The sequence below is a fragment of the Notolepis coatsorum genome, assembly GCF_963971535.1.
Source record: "Notolepis coatsorum genome assembly, chromosome: 1".
NCBI classification, from domain to species: Eukaryota; Metazoa; Chordata; class Actinopteri; order Aulopiformes; family Paralepididae; genus Notolepis; species Notolepis coatsorum.
In genome coordinates this window covers 276,415,658-276,433,800 of record NC_140165.1, presented here as the reverse complement: position 1 = coordinate 276,433,800, position 18,143 = coordinate 276,415,658, and the positions used below count along the sequence as shown (strand labels likewise).

At 49.0% G+C, this 18,143-nt stretch overlaps 1 protein-coding gene across 1 annotated transcript in view; it reads left to right on the top strand.

Annotated features, from left to right (window-relative positions):
• The window catches only part of p2rx8 (purinergic receptor P2X, ligand-gated ion channel, 8), a gene marked incomplete at both ends in the record, with an annotated part of 144,498 nt that overhangs the window by 112,278 nt on the left and 14,077 nt on the right, over positions 1–18,143 (top strand). Inside the window, 3 exons of the mRNA XM_084310098.1 lie at positions 369–449; positions 615–756; positions 17,474–17,598. Of these exons, the coding sequence (XP_084166224.1) occupies positions 369–449; positions 615–756; positions 17,474–17,598 (348 nt within the window). The remainder of the gene's footprint in view (positions 1–368; positions 450–614; positions 757–17,473; positions 17,599–18,143) is intronic.

Sequence of the window (18,143 nt, the reverse complement as noted above, 5' to 3'; positions counted from 1 at the left end):
TTCACTCCCATTCATTTGTGATAGGCTATAGCATGCAGCTGGATAGCTTTCTCCTGAACGCACAGAGAGGAAATTGTTATCTATCTTCTTGTCTGATTCTGGAGAAGACGGTAAGCACATTTCCCATTATGTTGGCGTGTTTCTTTAACCACCTGAAAACCTAGTTGGGGAGGGTGGTTTTGTCCCCTATTGACAAAGCCACCCCCAATCCACTGGTGTGAATTCTGTTAGAACAAATATCTGAAATTGGCACATGTTAAACACTCACGCACGCACACACGCACACGCACGCACGCACGCACGCACGCAAGCACGCACGCACGCACGCACACACACACAATTGAATCATAAACCTCACTCTTTTGCAGAGGGCCTCTGTTGAGCAAGGCGGAAAACTTTACCATCTACATCAAGAATTTCATCCGTTTTCCCAAATTTGCATTTTCAAAGTAAGTTTAAAAAAAACTGTCATGTTACTGCTGTATTTAAACCAAATGCTGCAGGACTTTGAACACTCCTTTCACAGTTGTATACAGTAAACAATAGTCACCCGTATGCGACTTGTGTACAGATGCATGTACTACTGTAATTACTGTGTTTTTCTACTCTTTCAGGTCCAATGTCATTGACACATTTGACCACTCCTATCTGCACAGATGTCGCTATCACACAGACCTGCATCCATACTGTCCCATCTTCCGCCTGGGAGACATCACTCGCCAAGCTGGATACAACTTTGCGGACATGGCCTCATTAGTTAGTGTTACAGTATACTTACTTGTACAGTATGTGCCATAACAGGTTTTGCTTGCAGATATTCCAGTGAGCTGAATAGGTAGGCTAAGAAAGGAACACGCAAACTTTCTGGGAAATTAGCTTATTTTCCATCTATCCTGGAGTTAGACAAGCAGATACATTCCCTTTTCTTCTCTGTGCATGTGTAGCAGGGTGGATTATCCCTGCTTCGTGGGAACTGTGGTGCACGGTCACTAGGTAGCGAGACACAGTAGAACTCTGGCTAGCTGCACCTCCGTCTTTGGGGTCAGGAGCGTCAACTGGAGGCTGGCAGTGGGAGTGTATGGGGCCCAGGATTTACAAACCTAGTCCGGTACTCTGGTCTTCCTCTCTCTTCCAGGGCAGTCAGCAGTACTCCCCAACACGCCCTCACTCTCCCCAATTGTCCCCTTAGCACCCTCCCACACCTAGTGACTGGATGGTAAATAAATAACTTGGTTCCCCCCGCAAGCAGTACCCTCCCTCATTAACACCAGAAACCTTACAGTAGGAAAGGGAAGGTTAAATAGGAAGGGGTTAATAGTATATATGTTACCCGCATCAAAAGGGTTAAGATTAGGCTCAGTAAAAGACACACACACGTGCTCCCATTCAGTCTGATTATTATTGCACCATTGTTCTCGTTACACAATAGTTACGGTCTGGTGATTATTGCACCATGGTTATCGTTACACAATAGTTACAGTCTGGTAATCATTGCACCATGGTCATCGTTACACGATAGTTACAGTCTGGTAATTATGTAATTACGCCCTAGGCACCAAGTGCTCTCGCTGTACCCAGACTAAGTGCTGCCCACGTCTGGGCTAGACACAGTATCAATACCTTCCCTAAGGGTTTACATATACTGCTCTAGTACTCCATAATATGGGGAAAGAAGGGAGGACATGGGGGAGGAATAGAAGGGTTCACTGAATGGGAAAATATTATTACACCAACACGGTATCACACTCAAAAGAAATAAACAGAAAGCAAAAGGGTGGGCCCACAAAATACCAGTAAAAGTCCTATCTTAATGCCGGCATGTATTGTTTGGGGTACCCCTATGGAACGGTAGTAGCAACGTTAATTTCGCCCGCAGGCTGCACCACACTGTATACTGTATAATAGCTCGGGAGCATCAATGCCCATTTGTACTCATCCGAAATGGCCGCCTCGCCGCGCCACTGTTGTCCGGAAAGCAAGATGGCGTCGAACGCTCTCGGTGAGGATACTAGCAGGCGGAGCTGGGGCAGAGAGGCAGCGCCGGCTGAGAGCGTGTGCTGAGTGATGACGACCCCTGCTGGACGGGACGAACTCCCGTAGGCTGCAGGCAGCCGGGTGCAGATCTGGTCGCAGGTAACCGGGGCAGACTGATTGCAGGCAGCCGGAGCAGACTGATTGAAGGCAGCCGGAGCAGACCGGTTGTAGGCCCACGCGCGTCTCGGGGCTCGCACTCTATACCGCACACAGTAACTACTATAACCCGATTGTTAAGGACTTTGATATGTTGTTAGCCGCACGTTACTTATACCGCACACAGTAACTACTATAACCCGTATGTTAGTGCTTGGCGCTGCACTGTTTGCTCACACACTATCGCTGGTACTTCTAGGATATCGCGTCCACTAGCAAGTACTTCCTTTCACCCGTCGCTATCCCACGGGGCCCTCCAACATAACTTCTGCAACAGGGCTCTCCCGAGCCCCCGTCCGTTGCGACTGTTCGTGTTCAAGTTCACTGCCGAAGAGAATCTCCTTCCGTCTTCCGCCCACTTTATATCACGTCCCATCTCTCTCCGACACTCTCTGCCAGACACCGCCCCCTGCTGGTCCTGCCTACTAGTCACACAGGGAAGGATGTTGAATATGGTCCAGCGATACTGTGTATGGTCCATACTCCAGCCGATAGAAGGAAGAGAAACTCATATCATTGCTCGTGGGAATATCAATGATGTCTTTGTGTACAAAGGGGATATAAAACACAAGTCAGCAGTTCTGAATAATAGACAATATTTTGAGGCTGCTACACATGCATTAGGCTTAGGGAACAGCCACACCGTTAGACTAGCTTAGCGTCATTCACTGGAAGTAGGTGTGCCAGTGTAGCCTAGTTCCCAACAGTCACAAAATACACTCCAAATACAACTCCAAAACTTTCCTGTAAACATGTTGTGACCTGTGTATTTACCACATGGAGAAATAATAATTATTCTTTTCATTTTCTAAGCAGATATATACTCGGAAATATTTTTTGCCAAACCACTGCTGCCTGGGCGCAGTGATTTCATCACCTCAAAAGCCCAGTTTTTCAAAAAGCAACAGGGCTTTTGAGGTGATGAAATGCGCCCAGGCAGCAGTGGTTTGGCAAAGAAATTATCCGAGTATATATCTGCTTAGAAAACGAAAATGTCAAAACATTTAAATATTCTCCACGTGGTAAATACACAGGTCACAACATGTTTACAGGAAAGGTTTGGAGTGTATTTCGTGACTGTTGGAAACTAGGCTGGTTTGAAGAAGTGCGTCTTTAGTCGACGGCGAAGGATTGGACGGGTTTCGGCTGTCCTAACTGGGGTGGGTAGTTCATTCCACCATTGTGGGGCAAGGACTGAGAATAGGCGACTTTTCTTTGATGACCCTCCCGGAGCTTGGATAGGAGTAGGTCTGAGGCGGCCAGAAGATGCAGAGCGTAGGGGTCTTGAGGGTGTGTAGTTAGAAACCATTGACCGCTCATAGGAGGGAGCGGTTCCCTTTGCCGCACGGTATGCTAGGTCGAGGGCCTTGAAGCGGATTCGTGCAGCAATGGGGAGCCAGTGCAGGTCCCTAAGAAGTGGGGTGACATGGGCCGACTTCGGTAGGTTTGAGATCAGGCGGGCCGCTGCGTTCTGAATGAGTTGAAGAGGCTTGGTGGCAGTGGCCGGGAGGCCAGCGAGCAGTGCGTTGCAGTAGTTGAGGCGGGAGATGACTGTTGATTGGACGAGGAGTTGGGTGGCTTCTTTTGTCAGGAAGGGGCGGATCCTTCTGACGTTACTCAGGAGGAATCTGCAGGTTCTGGTTGTCGCTGCGATGTGAGCAGAGAAGTTCAACTGGTCGTTGAGGACAACACCAAGGTTCTTGGTGGTCGGGGACGCGGTCACAGCTGCATTCTCAACTCTGATGGAAAGGTCGGTCAGGGGGAGGATTTGGCCGGCAGGTGGAGCAATTCTGTTTTGCTTAGGTTCAGTTTGAGGTGGTTGGTCGTCATCCAGGCGGAGATGTCGGACAGACCGCTCAGAGACGTGGATATCTGAGGGAGGGAAGGAGAGGAAGAGTTGAGTATCGTCTGCATAACAATGATAGGAGAAGCCATGAGACGTGATAATGTTACCCAGTGATTTAGTGTAGAGGGAGAAGAGAAGGGGTCCTAGAACCGAGCCCTGGGGGACACCCTTCCACAGGGGGCGGGTGGCCGACAGGGTCCCTCTCCATGACACTTGGTAGGAGCGGTCATTGAGGTATGATGTCAGCCATGTCAGCGCAGAGCCAGCCACTCCCATTCCTGCGAGGGCCGCGAGGAGGATCTGATGGTTGACTGTGTCGAAGGCTGCAGATAGATCTAGGAGAATCAGGACAGAGGAGAGGCCTTTCGCTTTTGCTAAGTGAAGTGCCTCTGTGACCGCAATGAGGGCCGTTTCTGTGGAGTGGCCAGTCCGGAAGCCAGACTGATTAGGGTCTAGGAGGTCATTCTGTAAGAGATAAGCAGTAAGTTGGTCTGATACAGCACGTTCAAGTGTTTTAGAAAGGAAGGAGAGAAGAGAGACAGGACGATAGTTGCCTATGACGGTGGGGTTCAGGGTTGGTTTTTTTTATGAGCGGCGTGACTCTGGCTTGTTTTAGGGAGGTGGGGACTATCCCCCGAGTTGAGTGAGGAGTTGATGGTTGCAGTTAGGAATGGGAGGATGTCTGGTGCTATGGTCTGGAGGAGTGGGGAGGGTAGCTGGTCCAGCTGGCATGTAGTCGGCCGGTTCGACGTTACCAGTGTCAGGGTCTCGGCTTCTGTAATGGGAGAGAAAGATGACAGAGTGAAGGATGAGGTTCTCGATTCAGCATTTGGAATGGGTGGGGGTTGGGAGAAGGAGCTGTGGATATTCTCCACTTTTTCCTCAAAGAAGATTGCGAAGTTTTCGGCAGAGAAAGATGAGGGAGGAGGGGGTGGGGGGGGGAGTGAGGAGGGAGGACATGGTAGCATGCAGTTTGCGAAGATTCTTGGCAGAGGCCTCGATCCTATGGTGAAAGAAAGAAGCTTTGGCATTAGTAATGGTTTTGGAGAATGTTATCAAGAGGTTGTGATATGTGTCGATGTCAGCAGTGAGGCGTGACTTTCTATTCCTCTCAGCTGCTCGCAGGACCCGTCTTTGTTCTCTCACTGGATCTGTCAGCCATGGACTGGGTGGGGAACGGCAGGCAGGTTTCTCAACGAGGGGACAGAGCTTGTCGAAGGAGGTTGCAAGGGCTGAGAGGAGGGTGTAGGTTGCCATCTCTGTGGAGAGAGCAGAGAAGGTGTCACTCAAAGGTAGAGCGGATAGTATGTCAGAGGAGAGGGTGGAGGGGGATAGGGAGGGCAGGTTGCGTCTGAGTGAGATGGTTTGAGTTGGGGTGAAGACCTTTCGGTTAAGCATGAGAGTTAGTGAGAAGGATATGAAGGAATGGTCAGATACATGTAGGGGAGTTACCGTGGTGTTAATGATGCTGGAGTTACGGGAAAACATGAGATCCAAGGAGTTGCCTGCTTTGTGGGTGGGAGGCATGGCAGTGGGAGTCAGGTCAAACGATTGTAGGAGGGAGACCACTATGACTGACTGAGATGAGTCAGGCAGGTTGAAGTCGCCCAATAGAAGGAGAGGGGTACTTAGAGTACCGGTAGGGAGCTTAGAAGCATGTCCAGCTCATCTGTGAAGTGATCGAGCGGACCTGGAGGGCGATAGAGTGTAACAATGGTGAGATTGAAAGGATTAGAGACAGATACTGCATGATATTCGAGAGAGGAGAGTGACAGTTCTGGGAGTGGTGTTAAGTACTTCCAGTGAATGACGCTAAGCTAGGCTAACAGTGCGGCTGTTCCCTAAGCCTAATGCATGCACAGAGAAGAAAAGGGTATGTATCTGCTTGTCTAACTCCAGGGTAGATGGCAAATAAGCAAATTTCCCCCAAAGTTGCCGTGTTCCTTTAACCTTCATGTACATTGTTGTTGTTGAGATAATAAATAAGCTATTACCTGTTCATTGTTATTATCTGAAGAAGTTGAGGTACTGGTAACTATTACCTATTCATTATTATTATCTGAGGAAGTTGAGGTAATGGTAGTTGTAACTGAGGGGTACAATTCCCTGACTGTATTGTTAGATATGATACTTACTACCACTACCTCTTGTACTTTAGACTCTGGCCACCCAGTACTAGGTATAAATAATTATGATAAACACTCCCACCTGATGAAACGGATCCAACACAAATGTACCAAGTCGAAAGTCTGCGTTTAATAATAATACATAGCAAAGGGTATGTACAACGATCACTTAATTACATTTATGATTTGAAATAGTATGCACTTTTATGGCAAATGAGTATTCGTAGGTAGATCAATATCGAATGTCCAATCTCTGATTGCGCAGGAAGCAAATATACAACCTGGAATATTTAGGGAACAATAGCAATGATACTTGAATGATTATATAGCTGGATACACTAGGGGAAGGTTCCGACTGCTTGTAGGACAGCTGGAGGGGGGGGGTAGAGTCTGGCTGTATCCCGTCTGGCCAAGGGTATCCTGGGAGAGCCCACAGTCGTGCGACCCGGTGCCCAGCGATCCTCGATCCACAGATGAAAGTAGTTGGACTCTCTGTGGCCGGCGTCCTCCGGTCCACGATGGAGAGACGTGAGGCGACCTCGTCGTGTAGAGCGTCTTCTCACCTGTCGTCCTCTCCGGGGGGGGTATTTCCAACACACCGCAGTGTTGGCCTTTATCCATAGAATAATCAAAGTACTCAAAGCATAATCCAAGCCGGGGAAGGCTAGCCGTCGTCGGTAGAATAATCCAATATACAGGTCCACTCGCTCTTTGGCCTGGAGCTCCTCGGGTGCAGCTTCACGTGGGGTCAACCACCCTGGATAAGCGTCCAGCTGATGCCCGAAACGATGGGGGTGCTGATTACTATAGAACTCTTACCGCACGAGGCACTACATATGAATAGACTATTATTAGCTTAATAGAATACGTCCAACTCGACGATATAGTGCCAAATATGACTATTCAAATATTAATATACACGATGTCTCAATGCCGATACTGGGCCGAATTGGCCTTACTGCCCACACGTGGTTCGCGGGGAGGCTTTTGCGTCTGTCACTCTGTTGGAGGGTAAGGAACTGGACTAAAAGGAAAGCTCTACTTTAATAGCGCAGTATATATACGCACTATGAACAAATAGTACCATTAGTGGTGCGGTAGACATATTCCTACGCGGAACTAGGACTTGTCCATACATGTTGAGCGGTACGATTGAACCTGGTCTGAGGGGTATGGCGACCTGGCACCAAGGTCTCGTCCATTTACATTTTACATTTACATTTAGTCATTTAGCTGACGCTTTTATCCAAAGCGACTTACAAGTTCTGTACGACAAGCCATCAGGAAGGGCACAACTCTATCAGCTGAGTAACAATGTTCATCAAAGTGTTGAGTGCTACAGTGTAGGTTAGTTTATTAGGACAAGTGCATGACAGTATGGTTAGTTAGGGTTAGGGTTTTTTTTTTTTTTTTTCTTTTTTTTTTTAATTCAGATAATGGTTGAAGAAGTGCGTCTTTAGTCGACGGCGAAAGATTGGACGTGTTTCGGCTGTCCTAACTGGGGTGGGTAGTTCATTCCACCATTGTGGGGCAAGGACTGAGAATAGGCGACTTCTCTTTGATGACCCTCCCGGAGCTTGGATAGGAGTAGGTCTGAGGCGGCCAGAAGATGCAGAGCGTAGGGGTCTTGAGGGTGTGTAGTTAGAGACCATTGACCGGAGGTAGGCGGGAGCAGTTCCCTTTGCCGCACGGTATGCTAGGTCGAGGGCCTTGAAGCGGATTCGTGCAGCAATGGGGAGCCAGTGCAGGTCCCTAAGAAGTGGGGTGACATGGGCCGACTTCGGTAGGTTTGAGATCAGGCGGGCCGCTGCGTTCTGAATGAGTTGAAGAGGCTTAGTGGCAGTGGCCGGGAGGCCAGCGAGCAGTGCGTTGCAGTAGTCGAGGCGGGAGATGACTGTTGATTGGACGAGGAGTTGGGTGGCTTCTTTTGTCAGGAAGGGGCGGATCCTTCTGACGTTGCTCAGGAGGAATCGGCAGGTTCTGGTTGTCGCTGCGATGTGAGCAGAGAAGTTCAACTGGTCGTCGAGGACAACACCAAGGTTCTTGGCGGTCGGGGACGCGGTCACAGCTGCATTCTCGACTGTGATGGAAAGGTCGGTCAGGGGGGAGGATTTGGCCGGCAGGTGGAGCAATTCTGTTTTGCTTAGGTTCAGTTTGAGGTGGTTGGTCGTCATCCAGGCGGAGATGTCGGACAGACAGGCCGAGATCCGCTCAGAGACGTGGTAGAATGGAGACTATTATGGGATGTTCAGTAGACTAGAAGGGATATTCAATGCATATTGTACAAGGAATATACAAGGGATATCAGGGGATATACAAATACAATTAAATATATATATATAAATAAATATATATATTCGGTTTAATCTGATCCTTCAGAACAGCCGCCCCCTAATTGGTCCCAACCCAATTAGTTAAGCAGAGACAGATTAACCGCACTGTCTACCACTCAATGGTTCGCTGTAAGGGTCAGTCAACTCACAAAGTCATAGGGTCATGGTCATCATCGATTGTGTCTGGGAGTCGGGGCAGTTCTATGAGCCTTGCCACAGGACGGGTGTAAATGCGCCCCTGGACGAGTACTTCAGCTGCTCGGACCTTGCCATCGGCACCGGTGATCACTTTGCTTACGCGGCCAGCCGGCCACATAGCTCTGGGTAGTGACTGGTCAATAATCATGACGACTGTTCCTTCCGTCAAATTGTCTTTCTCTTTTACCCACTTCTGGCGGGTCTGTAGAGACGGTAGGTAGTGCAGTAGGAAACTGCTCCAAAACTTGTCGGCTAATACTTGGCTGTACCTCCACATTCGTCGGCCGTTCGCTTCTTCAGGCCGGTACATTGTCTGGGGTAACGCGGGATCTAGCCGCCCCATCAGGAGGGTGTTGGGGGTGACTGGGTCGACATCTGCTACATCACTGGAGACGTAACCGAGGGGCTTTGAGTTCAATACTCCCTCAATCTCCGTGAGGACTGTCATTAGGACTTCTTCCGCCACAGTCTGGGCCCCAAGTACTGCGTACAGGGCTGTCTTTATAGAACGTACTTCTCGTTCCCAAGTTCCACCGAAGTGGGGTGCGTTTGGGGGGTTGAATTGGAAGTCAATCTGGGCTGGAGCGAGGTGGGTCTTAAGTTCTGGGCCCATAGCTTGGAAGCTCTCCCTCAGCTCTCTTTCTCCGCCTTTGAAGTTTGTCCCGTGATCGGACAATAATGTAGACGGTTTTCCTTTCCGTGATGTGAATCTTCGGAAGGCCATAAGGAATGAGTCTGCGCTCATGGTCGGAAGGAGCTCGATATGTATCGCTCTGGTGGTCATGCATTTGAATACAATACCCCACCGCTTCTCGGTGCCTCTTCCTCTCTTTATGTGCAGCGGGCCAAAACAGTCCATGCCTGTTGAGTGGAATGGCTTGTCGCCGAGTCGGAGGCGACATGGAGGTAGGTCAGCCATCCGTGGTATGCTGGGCTGCGCGCGCCACTTTCGGCAGTCTAGACAGGTTCGCTGGAAGCGTCGCACCGCCTCTCTTCCTTGAAGTATCCAGTAACGACGTCTGATTTCCGCGAAGACTCTCTCTGCTCCTGCGTGGTGTACATCCTCGTCGTATTTCTTTATAATCAGCTCTGTGACCTTGTGTCGGCTGTTCAATACGATCGGGTACTTAATGTCATCCGGTAAATTGGGGGCTCTCCGCAGGCGACCACCCACTCTGATGAGGGTATGTGTGTCACTCTCGGGGGCCAGATGAATCAATCTGCTGTCTGATGGGACAGGCTTTCCTCCCTGTAGACAGTCTAGTTCATCGGGGAACGAGTCTCTCTGGGCTCGTTGCAGTAGAAGCAGTTCTGCTTCCTCGTAGTCAGCTGCTGACATATCAGCGGGGGACTTAATCTCTGGGTGGTGCCGCAGGAATGTCCGTTGCTGCGCACTCTCTATGGTAATGCAATCGTCTATGTTGGGGTCTGCGGAGACAACAGTGCTCAATCCACAGAACATGGGTTTCTTATTCTCAGCCTCCTCGTCACTTGCTTCCCTCGGGGTGGGCGTGGGCCAATCTCCTTCCGGGAGCTTGAGGAATGCTGGTCCGTCACTGTAGATGTTATGACGGGTTAAGTCATCTAGGGACATTCCCCGGGTGATGACGTCAGCTGGGTTGTGTTTTGTATCAACATAGCGCCAGTTTGCTTCTCCGGTTAACTCTCCGGTTAACTCTTGAATCTCAGTGACTCTGACTCCCACGAAGACTTTGTATTTGCATGAATCCGATTTGATCCAGGCGAGTACTGTCGTGGAATCTGACCACAGGATTGTTCTATGCACCGGAATGGTGAGCTCACGTTGGATGAGCGTGGCTAGATGCGCTCCTGCGAGGGCTGCGCAGAGCTCTAGACGTGGGATAGACTGTTGCTTGCGTGGGGCTATTCTCGAGCGGGCGAGGATGAATGCTGTGTAGATCTCTCCCCCCTCTTCTTGGGCCCGCAAGTAGGCTACTGATCCGTAGGCGACCTCGGAGGCGTCACTGAAGACGTGTAGATCCATTTTACATGTCTCTGGCCTCACCGTGGGTGGGAAGTAGCTTCGGCGTATATTAACGCCTGGGAGTGAGTGGAGTTCCATCTCCCACTCTCTCCAGGTGGATGCAAGGTGTGCGGGAATGGGGTCGTCCCAGCCCTGGTCCTTGTCCCACAATGCTCGTACAATCATCTTTGCCCTGGTGGTGTACGGTAGTATACATCCTAACGGGTCATATTGTCGGGCGAGTGTTCTGTACACACTCCGTCTGGTGGTCGGTATTGCCGTCGACCTTCCCTGCTCCGTGGTCAGGGGTTTGTGTCTATAGTGGAGCGAATCTGTTTTGAAGCGCCACACTAGTCCTAGTGTCATCTCTTGGGCTTCTCCTGGGATTGTGGCCATCCAGGTCTCGCTGCTCGCTGCCTTGTCCGCGGAGGAGAGGCTGCGCAGTACGTGCGGATCGCTGCTGGCCCACTGCCTGAGATCAAAGCCGCCTTTGATCAGAGAGGCGCGGAGTTTAAGTAGGAGAGCCTCGGCTTCTTCCTGGGTCGAAACGCTTTGTAGACAGTTATCTACGTAGAAGCTGTTCTTCACACTATGTCGGACCTCTTCGTCCGCTGCTGGGTCCTCTGCGACATGTCTCTGTAGTGCAAATGTAGCACAGCATGGGCTGCATGTAGTTCCGAAAGGGAGGACTTCCCATTGGTAGATGGCTGGGTGCTCATCTCCTGGCCTCTCTCTCCATAGGAACCGCAACAGGGGCTTGTCCTCCTCTACTAATCTCACCTGCAGGAACATCCCTTTGATATCCCCGCTGATAGCCACCTTGTCCTGGCGGAAGCGGAGTAGTACGCCTAGTAGGGAGGGGCCGAGTGTAGGACCGGGCAATAGCTCTTTATTCAGATTTTGGGATCCGATCTGGTAGCTGCAGTTAAACACGATGCGGTCTTTGCCGTTGTGATGAACCTTGTGGTGGGGCACGTACCACGATTCAGTCGTCTGGTCGGCCTCTTTAATGTCAATCTTTGTGACGTGTCCCGCTGTGATGAGCTTCTCAATCTCAGCGCGGTATACACTTTCTTGGGCGGGGTCCTTGGCTAAGCGCCGCTCTGTGTTTAGTAGGTACCGCTCTGTGGCGTCTTTCTTTGCGTGAAAGGTAGGCATCCCTTCCCGCCGCAGGAGTGGCGTGGCGTATCTCAACACGCCGCTGACTGGGACTCTCTTTGTTCCCGTCTCGAGTAGGTTAATGGCGTAGATGTCGTCTTTAGAGCGAATGTCTTTCTTTTCGTTCTTAAAGGGCATTTGTTCTAAGGTCCATAGCCTCTCTACATGCTGCAGGAGTGCGGTGTCTCCCTCTGTGACTCGGGAGTGGAGACAGCTAGTGGCTGTGGTTCGGTTGAGAGATTTGGCGAGTGGGCCTTGGAGAGTCCATCCTAGGCGGGTCTCGACTGCTGCAGGACAGCCTCTGGGTCCGGTATGAACCCGGTCTATCGGGACAATGAGGTCTGCATGGTCGGAGCCTATCAACAGTGTCGGGGTAGCACCGTCTATGAGTGGGATCGGTAGCTTGCGTAGATGTACATATTTCTCCATCAGCTTGGCTACGGGGTATGTGTACCGCGAGAGTCCTATTTCTTGGCTGGTGAAAGCGTCTGTAATCCTGTACCGTCGCTCGGGCTGGCCGCTTGCTGCGATAGAGAATGAGACATTCTCGCCCTTTATCGTTTTCAAATCTCTTCTTATTGTCCGAATTGTCATTTGGTTTTCGCTCCCCCGCAGCCCTAGCTGGGCCGCAGCGGACGCGAGCAGAAGGGTCTTCTCTGACCCGTCATCAAGGACGGCGTAAGTGTCCATGACTTTATTCTGGTAGCTCAATGTCACACGGACTACCTTTAAGAGCACTCTGGCTCCGCTGCTGCTGGCGGGGTCGATGTACATGACGCTTACTTTGCTGCTTGATGGTGCGGGTGGAGGCCGCCGTCTGTTACTGTCGTGGAGTATGTCCAGATGGGCTCCATCGCACCGACTGCACTTTTTCTTTAAGCGGCATTCGGCTGCCATGTGTGATCGCGCACAGCGAAAACAGCGTCTGTTGGACTTTATCCATTGACTCGCTTCCTCCGCATTCATCTTGGGGAATGAGTCACATTGTGACAGCCAGTGTTCTTTCTCACAGTAGGGGCACACTATCTTCCACTTCTCCTTTCTTGAGGGGGTACTGTGGCTCCTACTGCTTGGCACTGACTCCGATTGGTGCATGACAGTCACCGATCTTCTTCCATCATTTAGTCTCCTGGTTCCTTCTCTGGAGCCAGGGGTGCTCCGTCCGAATGTATCTAGCCGTAAGCTGCTGACTTCTCTCGCCAGGAAGTCGGCTAGATCGAGGAGGTTCGGTTCGGGGCCATTAGGGTCTCGGTGGTCTCTCTGCCGCCTAAAGCGCTCCTGTCGGGCGGGCGGTAGTTTCTCCAAGATCCTCTCTACATTTGAGTTGGCGTATAGTTCATGCCTACCCTTTTCCCTCTGCGCTCCCAGCATCCCTACTAGGGACTGCACTCTGATGGACAGGTCGTCCAGTGCTCGATTGTCTGTTGCTGGGGGTAGGCGGTCGATGTGCCTGATCTCCTGGATCACGTAATCCCATATACGTCCATATCTTTGGTCCAACGCTACCAGCGCTGCGGTGTATGGGGTCGTGGAAGTGGCATAGGCGAGCGCTATGTTGTGCGCGCGGGGTACCTTTAAATGCTTCAGTAGTATCGCGTATTTATGGCGTTCATCAATGACATCCACCAACATTGTCTCCAGACACATGCGGAGCTCCGTATACTGGGCCCGGTTCTCCTGGGTGAAGTCTGGTACCATAGGTGTGCCAATGTATGACGCGGATTGTTGATACATCGGCGAGCGTTGGGGGAGAGGCCTCCTAGGCGAGTCTCCTCCTGCTCCTTGGCGTGGGCTGGTACCGGCTGTGTACCATGGCCCGCTGGTCCAGGTGCTGTTCCTCGGTGCGGGTCGTGCGTCGTGCTCACCCGTGAATAGCGTCGGGGGTCTGTAGCGCAGCTCCGCGGGGGTATAGCCTGGGCTGTACTGGACCTCCTGGTCCGGTAGAGTACTGTGCTGTCGTCGGGCGTGGTTCTCCTCCTCTTCCTCTTCGTCTTCCGTTAGGTCATCCAGGGCTTGTAGTCTCTGATTTAGCCTCTCCGCAGTGTATGCTGCTCCTTCCCGGTGGCTGGGTCTCGCTTGGACCGGTTGGGGAAGGGGGTCTGCGGGGGGTATAAACCTCGTCTGTTGGTCAAGTTCAGGGTCGCTTACTCGGCTAGGGGATGCCGCCCTGGAGTGATGTCTAGACGAGTTCCTGGAGCCTCTGGTGGAGGGAGGGGGTGTTGTCCTTCTGATCAGCTGTTCTATTAGTTGCGCTTGTGCTCTGTCGCGCTCGGCTTCGCGCTTGGTGAGATCCGATTCTCTCTGGGCACCGGTGGCGGCGCGCTGGGCGTCGGCCCGGTCTCTTGCCATATTCTCTTCCATCTGAATGCGTCTTATTTCCAGGCGTATGTGCTCTTCTTCGCTCCGTTGCTGTATCTGCAATCGATCGCGTTCACCCTGGAGTCTATCGCGTTCAGTAGAGGCTTTCAGGCTGACGAGGAATGCCTGCTGTAGTGTCCTCTCTGCCTCGCTGGGAGAAGACGGTTGTATAGGGGAGCCGTCCCTTGGGGTACTCCGTGCGGAGTCTTGGAGCTCTATCTCCACGGTGCTCTCCTCATCTTCTTCCGTGCCGAGTTCTCTCTCGGTAGTGTTGTCTTCCTCCCGGGACTCGTCGGGGACTACTTCTTCGGTATTGGCGGGGTGTAAAGTCATGTCTGGTTCCCCCTGGTCCCCACCGTGAGCTGGGTCAGTTACGTTAGAACCCATAGGGGCCTCTATGGTCGGGGTAGCCTGGTCGTTAGGGTTAGACATAATTTTACTTTCTAGTTTTACCGCGTTTACTGTTGGTAGAAGACTAGGTTGTTGACTGACAGCGCAAGCCTCTAGGTACTGAGGGAGCTGTCGTTTGCGCCGCGGGCGTTGTTGGTTAGGAGGATCGTTTCGTGGAGTGTTCATCATAGGCCATTTTAATATTAATAACACTATATTAACATTACACTGATTACCCTCCGGCTCGAAGGACCAATTGTAACTGAGGGGTACAATTCCCTGACTGTATTGTTAGATATGATACTTACTACCACTACCTCTTGTACTTTAGACTCTGGCCACCCAGTACTAGGTATAAATAATTATGATAAACACTCCCACCTGATGAAACGGATCCAACACAAATGTACCAAGTCGAAAGTCTGCGTTTAATAATAATACATAGCAAAGGGTATGTACAACGATCACTTAATTACATTTATGATTTGAAATAGTATGCACTTTTATGGCAAATGAGTATTCGTAGGTAGATCAATATCGAATGTCCAATCTCTGATTGCGCAGGAAGCAAATATACAACCTGGAATATTTAGGGAACAATAGCAATGATACTTGAATGATTATATAGCTGGATACACTAGGGGAAGGTTCCGACTGCTTGTAGGACAGCTGGAGGGGGGGGGTAGAGTCTGGCTGTATCCCGTCTGGCCGAGGGTATCCTGGGAGAGCCCACAGTCGTGCGACCCGGTGCCCAGCGATCCTCGATCCACAGATGAAAGCAGTTGGACTCTCTGTGGCCGGCGTCCTCCGGTCCACGATGGAGAGACGTGAGGCGACCTCGTCGTGTAGAGCGTCTTCTCACCTGTCGTCCTCTCCGGGGGGGGTATTTCCAACACACCGCAGTGTTGGCCTTTATCCATAGAATAATCAAAGTACTCAAAGCATAATCCAAGCCGGGGAAGGCTAGCCGTCGTCGGTAGAATAATCCAATATACAGGTCCACTCGCTCTTTGGCCTGGAGCTCCTCGGGTGCAGCTTCACGTGGGGTCAACCACCCTGGATAAGCGTCCAGCTGATGCCCGAAATGGGGGTGCTGATTACTATAGAACTCTTACCGCACGAGGCACTACATATGAATAGACTATTATTAGCTTAATAGAATACGTCCAACTCGACGATATAGTGCCAAATATGACTATTCAAATATTAATATACACGATGTCTCAATGCCGATACTGGGCCGAATTGGCCTTACTGCCCACACGTGGTTCGCGGGGAGGCTTTTGCGTCTGTCACTCTGTTGGAGGGTAAGGAACTGGACTAAAAGGAAAGCTCTACTTTAATAGCGCAGTATATATACGCACTATGAACAAATAGTACCATTAGTGGTGCGGTAGACATATTCCTACGCGGAACTAGGACTTGTCCATACATGTTGAGCGGTACGATTGAACCTGGTCTGGTAGAATGGAGACTATTATGGGATGTTCAGTAGACTAGAAGGGATATTCAATGCATATTGTACAAGGAATATACAAGGGATATCAGGGGATATACAAATACAATTAAATATATATAAATAAATATATATATTCGGTTTAATCTGATCCTTCAGAACAGTAGTTATTACCTGTTCATTATTATCATCTGAGGAAGTTGAGGTAATGGTAGTTATTACCTGTTCATTGTTATTATCTGATGAAGTTGAGGTAATGGTAGTTATTACCTGTTCATTATTATCATCTGAGGAAGTTGAGGTAATGGCAACTATTACATGTTCATTATTATTATCTGAGGAAGTTGAGGTAATGGTAACTATTACATGTTCATTATTATTATTATTATTATTATTATTATTATTATTATTATTATTATTATTATTATTATTATTATTATTATTATTATTATTATTATTATTATTATTATTATAATTATTATTATTATTATTATTATTATTATTATTATTATTATTATTATTATTATTATTATCTGAAGACATGGAGGTAATGGTAGTTACCTCCATCAGTTTCATTCTGTCAAGAGCAACCATGAGTACTAGGGATGTCCCGATAAAATTGTTTTGCTCCTGATCCGATCCAGATCATGTGATTTTGAGTATCTACCGATACCGATCTTTCCCGATCCGATCAAAAAATATATATATCTATTTTTTTTTTTATCCCAATTTCTCACATTACATTCACCCTGAATGTTGACGTTATCCAGGTGAAAAGTTAACTTCATTCAAGCGAGGCATTGCAACCGGAGTAATCTAAAAACTCTGCCTCCAACCTGCTGCTTCATGAGAGCAAATTGTCTGTAAAAATCAGGTGACTGCATTAAGTTCTGCAACTAGTGGATGTCCCTCATCCTTGACATAAATCATTTGATGTATAATTAAATCAAAGGAAATGCATTTGTTTTGGCAAAATTCTTCTGCTCTGTGTGACAATAAATAAATGAATGATGATATGCAATTTAAAACCAAAACGAATGCCTCAGTATGAGTTTAAGACGTGAACATGGTCATGTTTGTTGAATAAAAAAAAAAATAAAATAAAAAAAAAAAACTTTTTTTTGGTCTTCTGAAACTCACGTGATCGGATCGGGACATCCCTAATGAGTACACATGTGTATTTCAGCTACAAATACTTTTTTCCTCGTCTTTTATTTCTTCATCTTCTTCCAGAGAGTATTTTGGACCCATTTTAATTTTCCCAAGACCCACCTGTAAAAAACACTGATTTAAACCATTTAGAGTATCCTTTACAATAATGGACGTCGTTAGGTAGATTCTGCTCCTCTGAGAACCCCAGGTAAAACACATTCTGTCTGGAGAGGGCTAACTTCTGCTTGTGTTGTAAGTCTCTTCATTTGATCTCCTTCCCAGGGTGGTTCAATAGGAGTTCTAATCGAATGGAACTGTGACCTTGACAAAGGATCTTCTCTGTGCCATCCCCAGTACCACTTTACTCGCCTGGACAACAACTCCATCACATCAGGATTAAACTTCAGGTGACCTACAGTACCGGCTACATCAGTATTGGACATTAGTATAATATATAATTAAATTATGTCCATGTTTAAACACTACAACATTAGCCCCATGTGCATGATAAGGCGATTGTTCTTGAATTCTGTCTCCTTGTTACGGAGGTCATTTCATTTTCTGCCGTAATATAATCAAATGGGAGCTCCGTCCACTGCTATTCAGAATGCAATTTCGGCCCAAGATCCCAAACCATATATAGAACAAACAGCCACTCACATTGTAGCCCACCCCTGTGTGCGCACCATGGCAGTTGTCGGTTGATGTTGGTTAGAGAAATTTGTTTATCATTCAAATGGCTACTCCCATTAAATAGGAACCGACAATGAGGTTATTGCATCCAGATGTTTCCCAAAGTCTCAACTACAACCGTGTGAAATCGGATTATTCTTTCCGTTTGGGACTTTTTTTTTTTTTGTTTTTATCTTTTTCCCCCTCCATTTTCCTCAGATTTTCTCCCATCCCAATGTTAGTCGTATGCCAATTCCCAGTCCCTTCCTGGTCGCTGCGC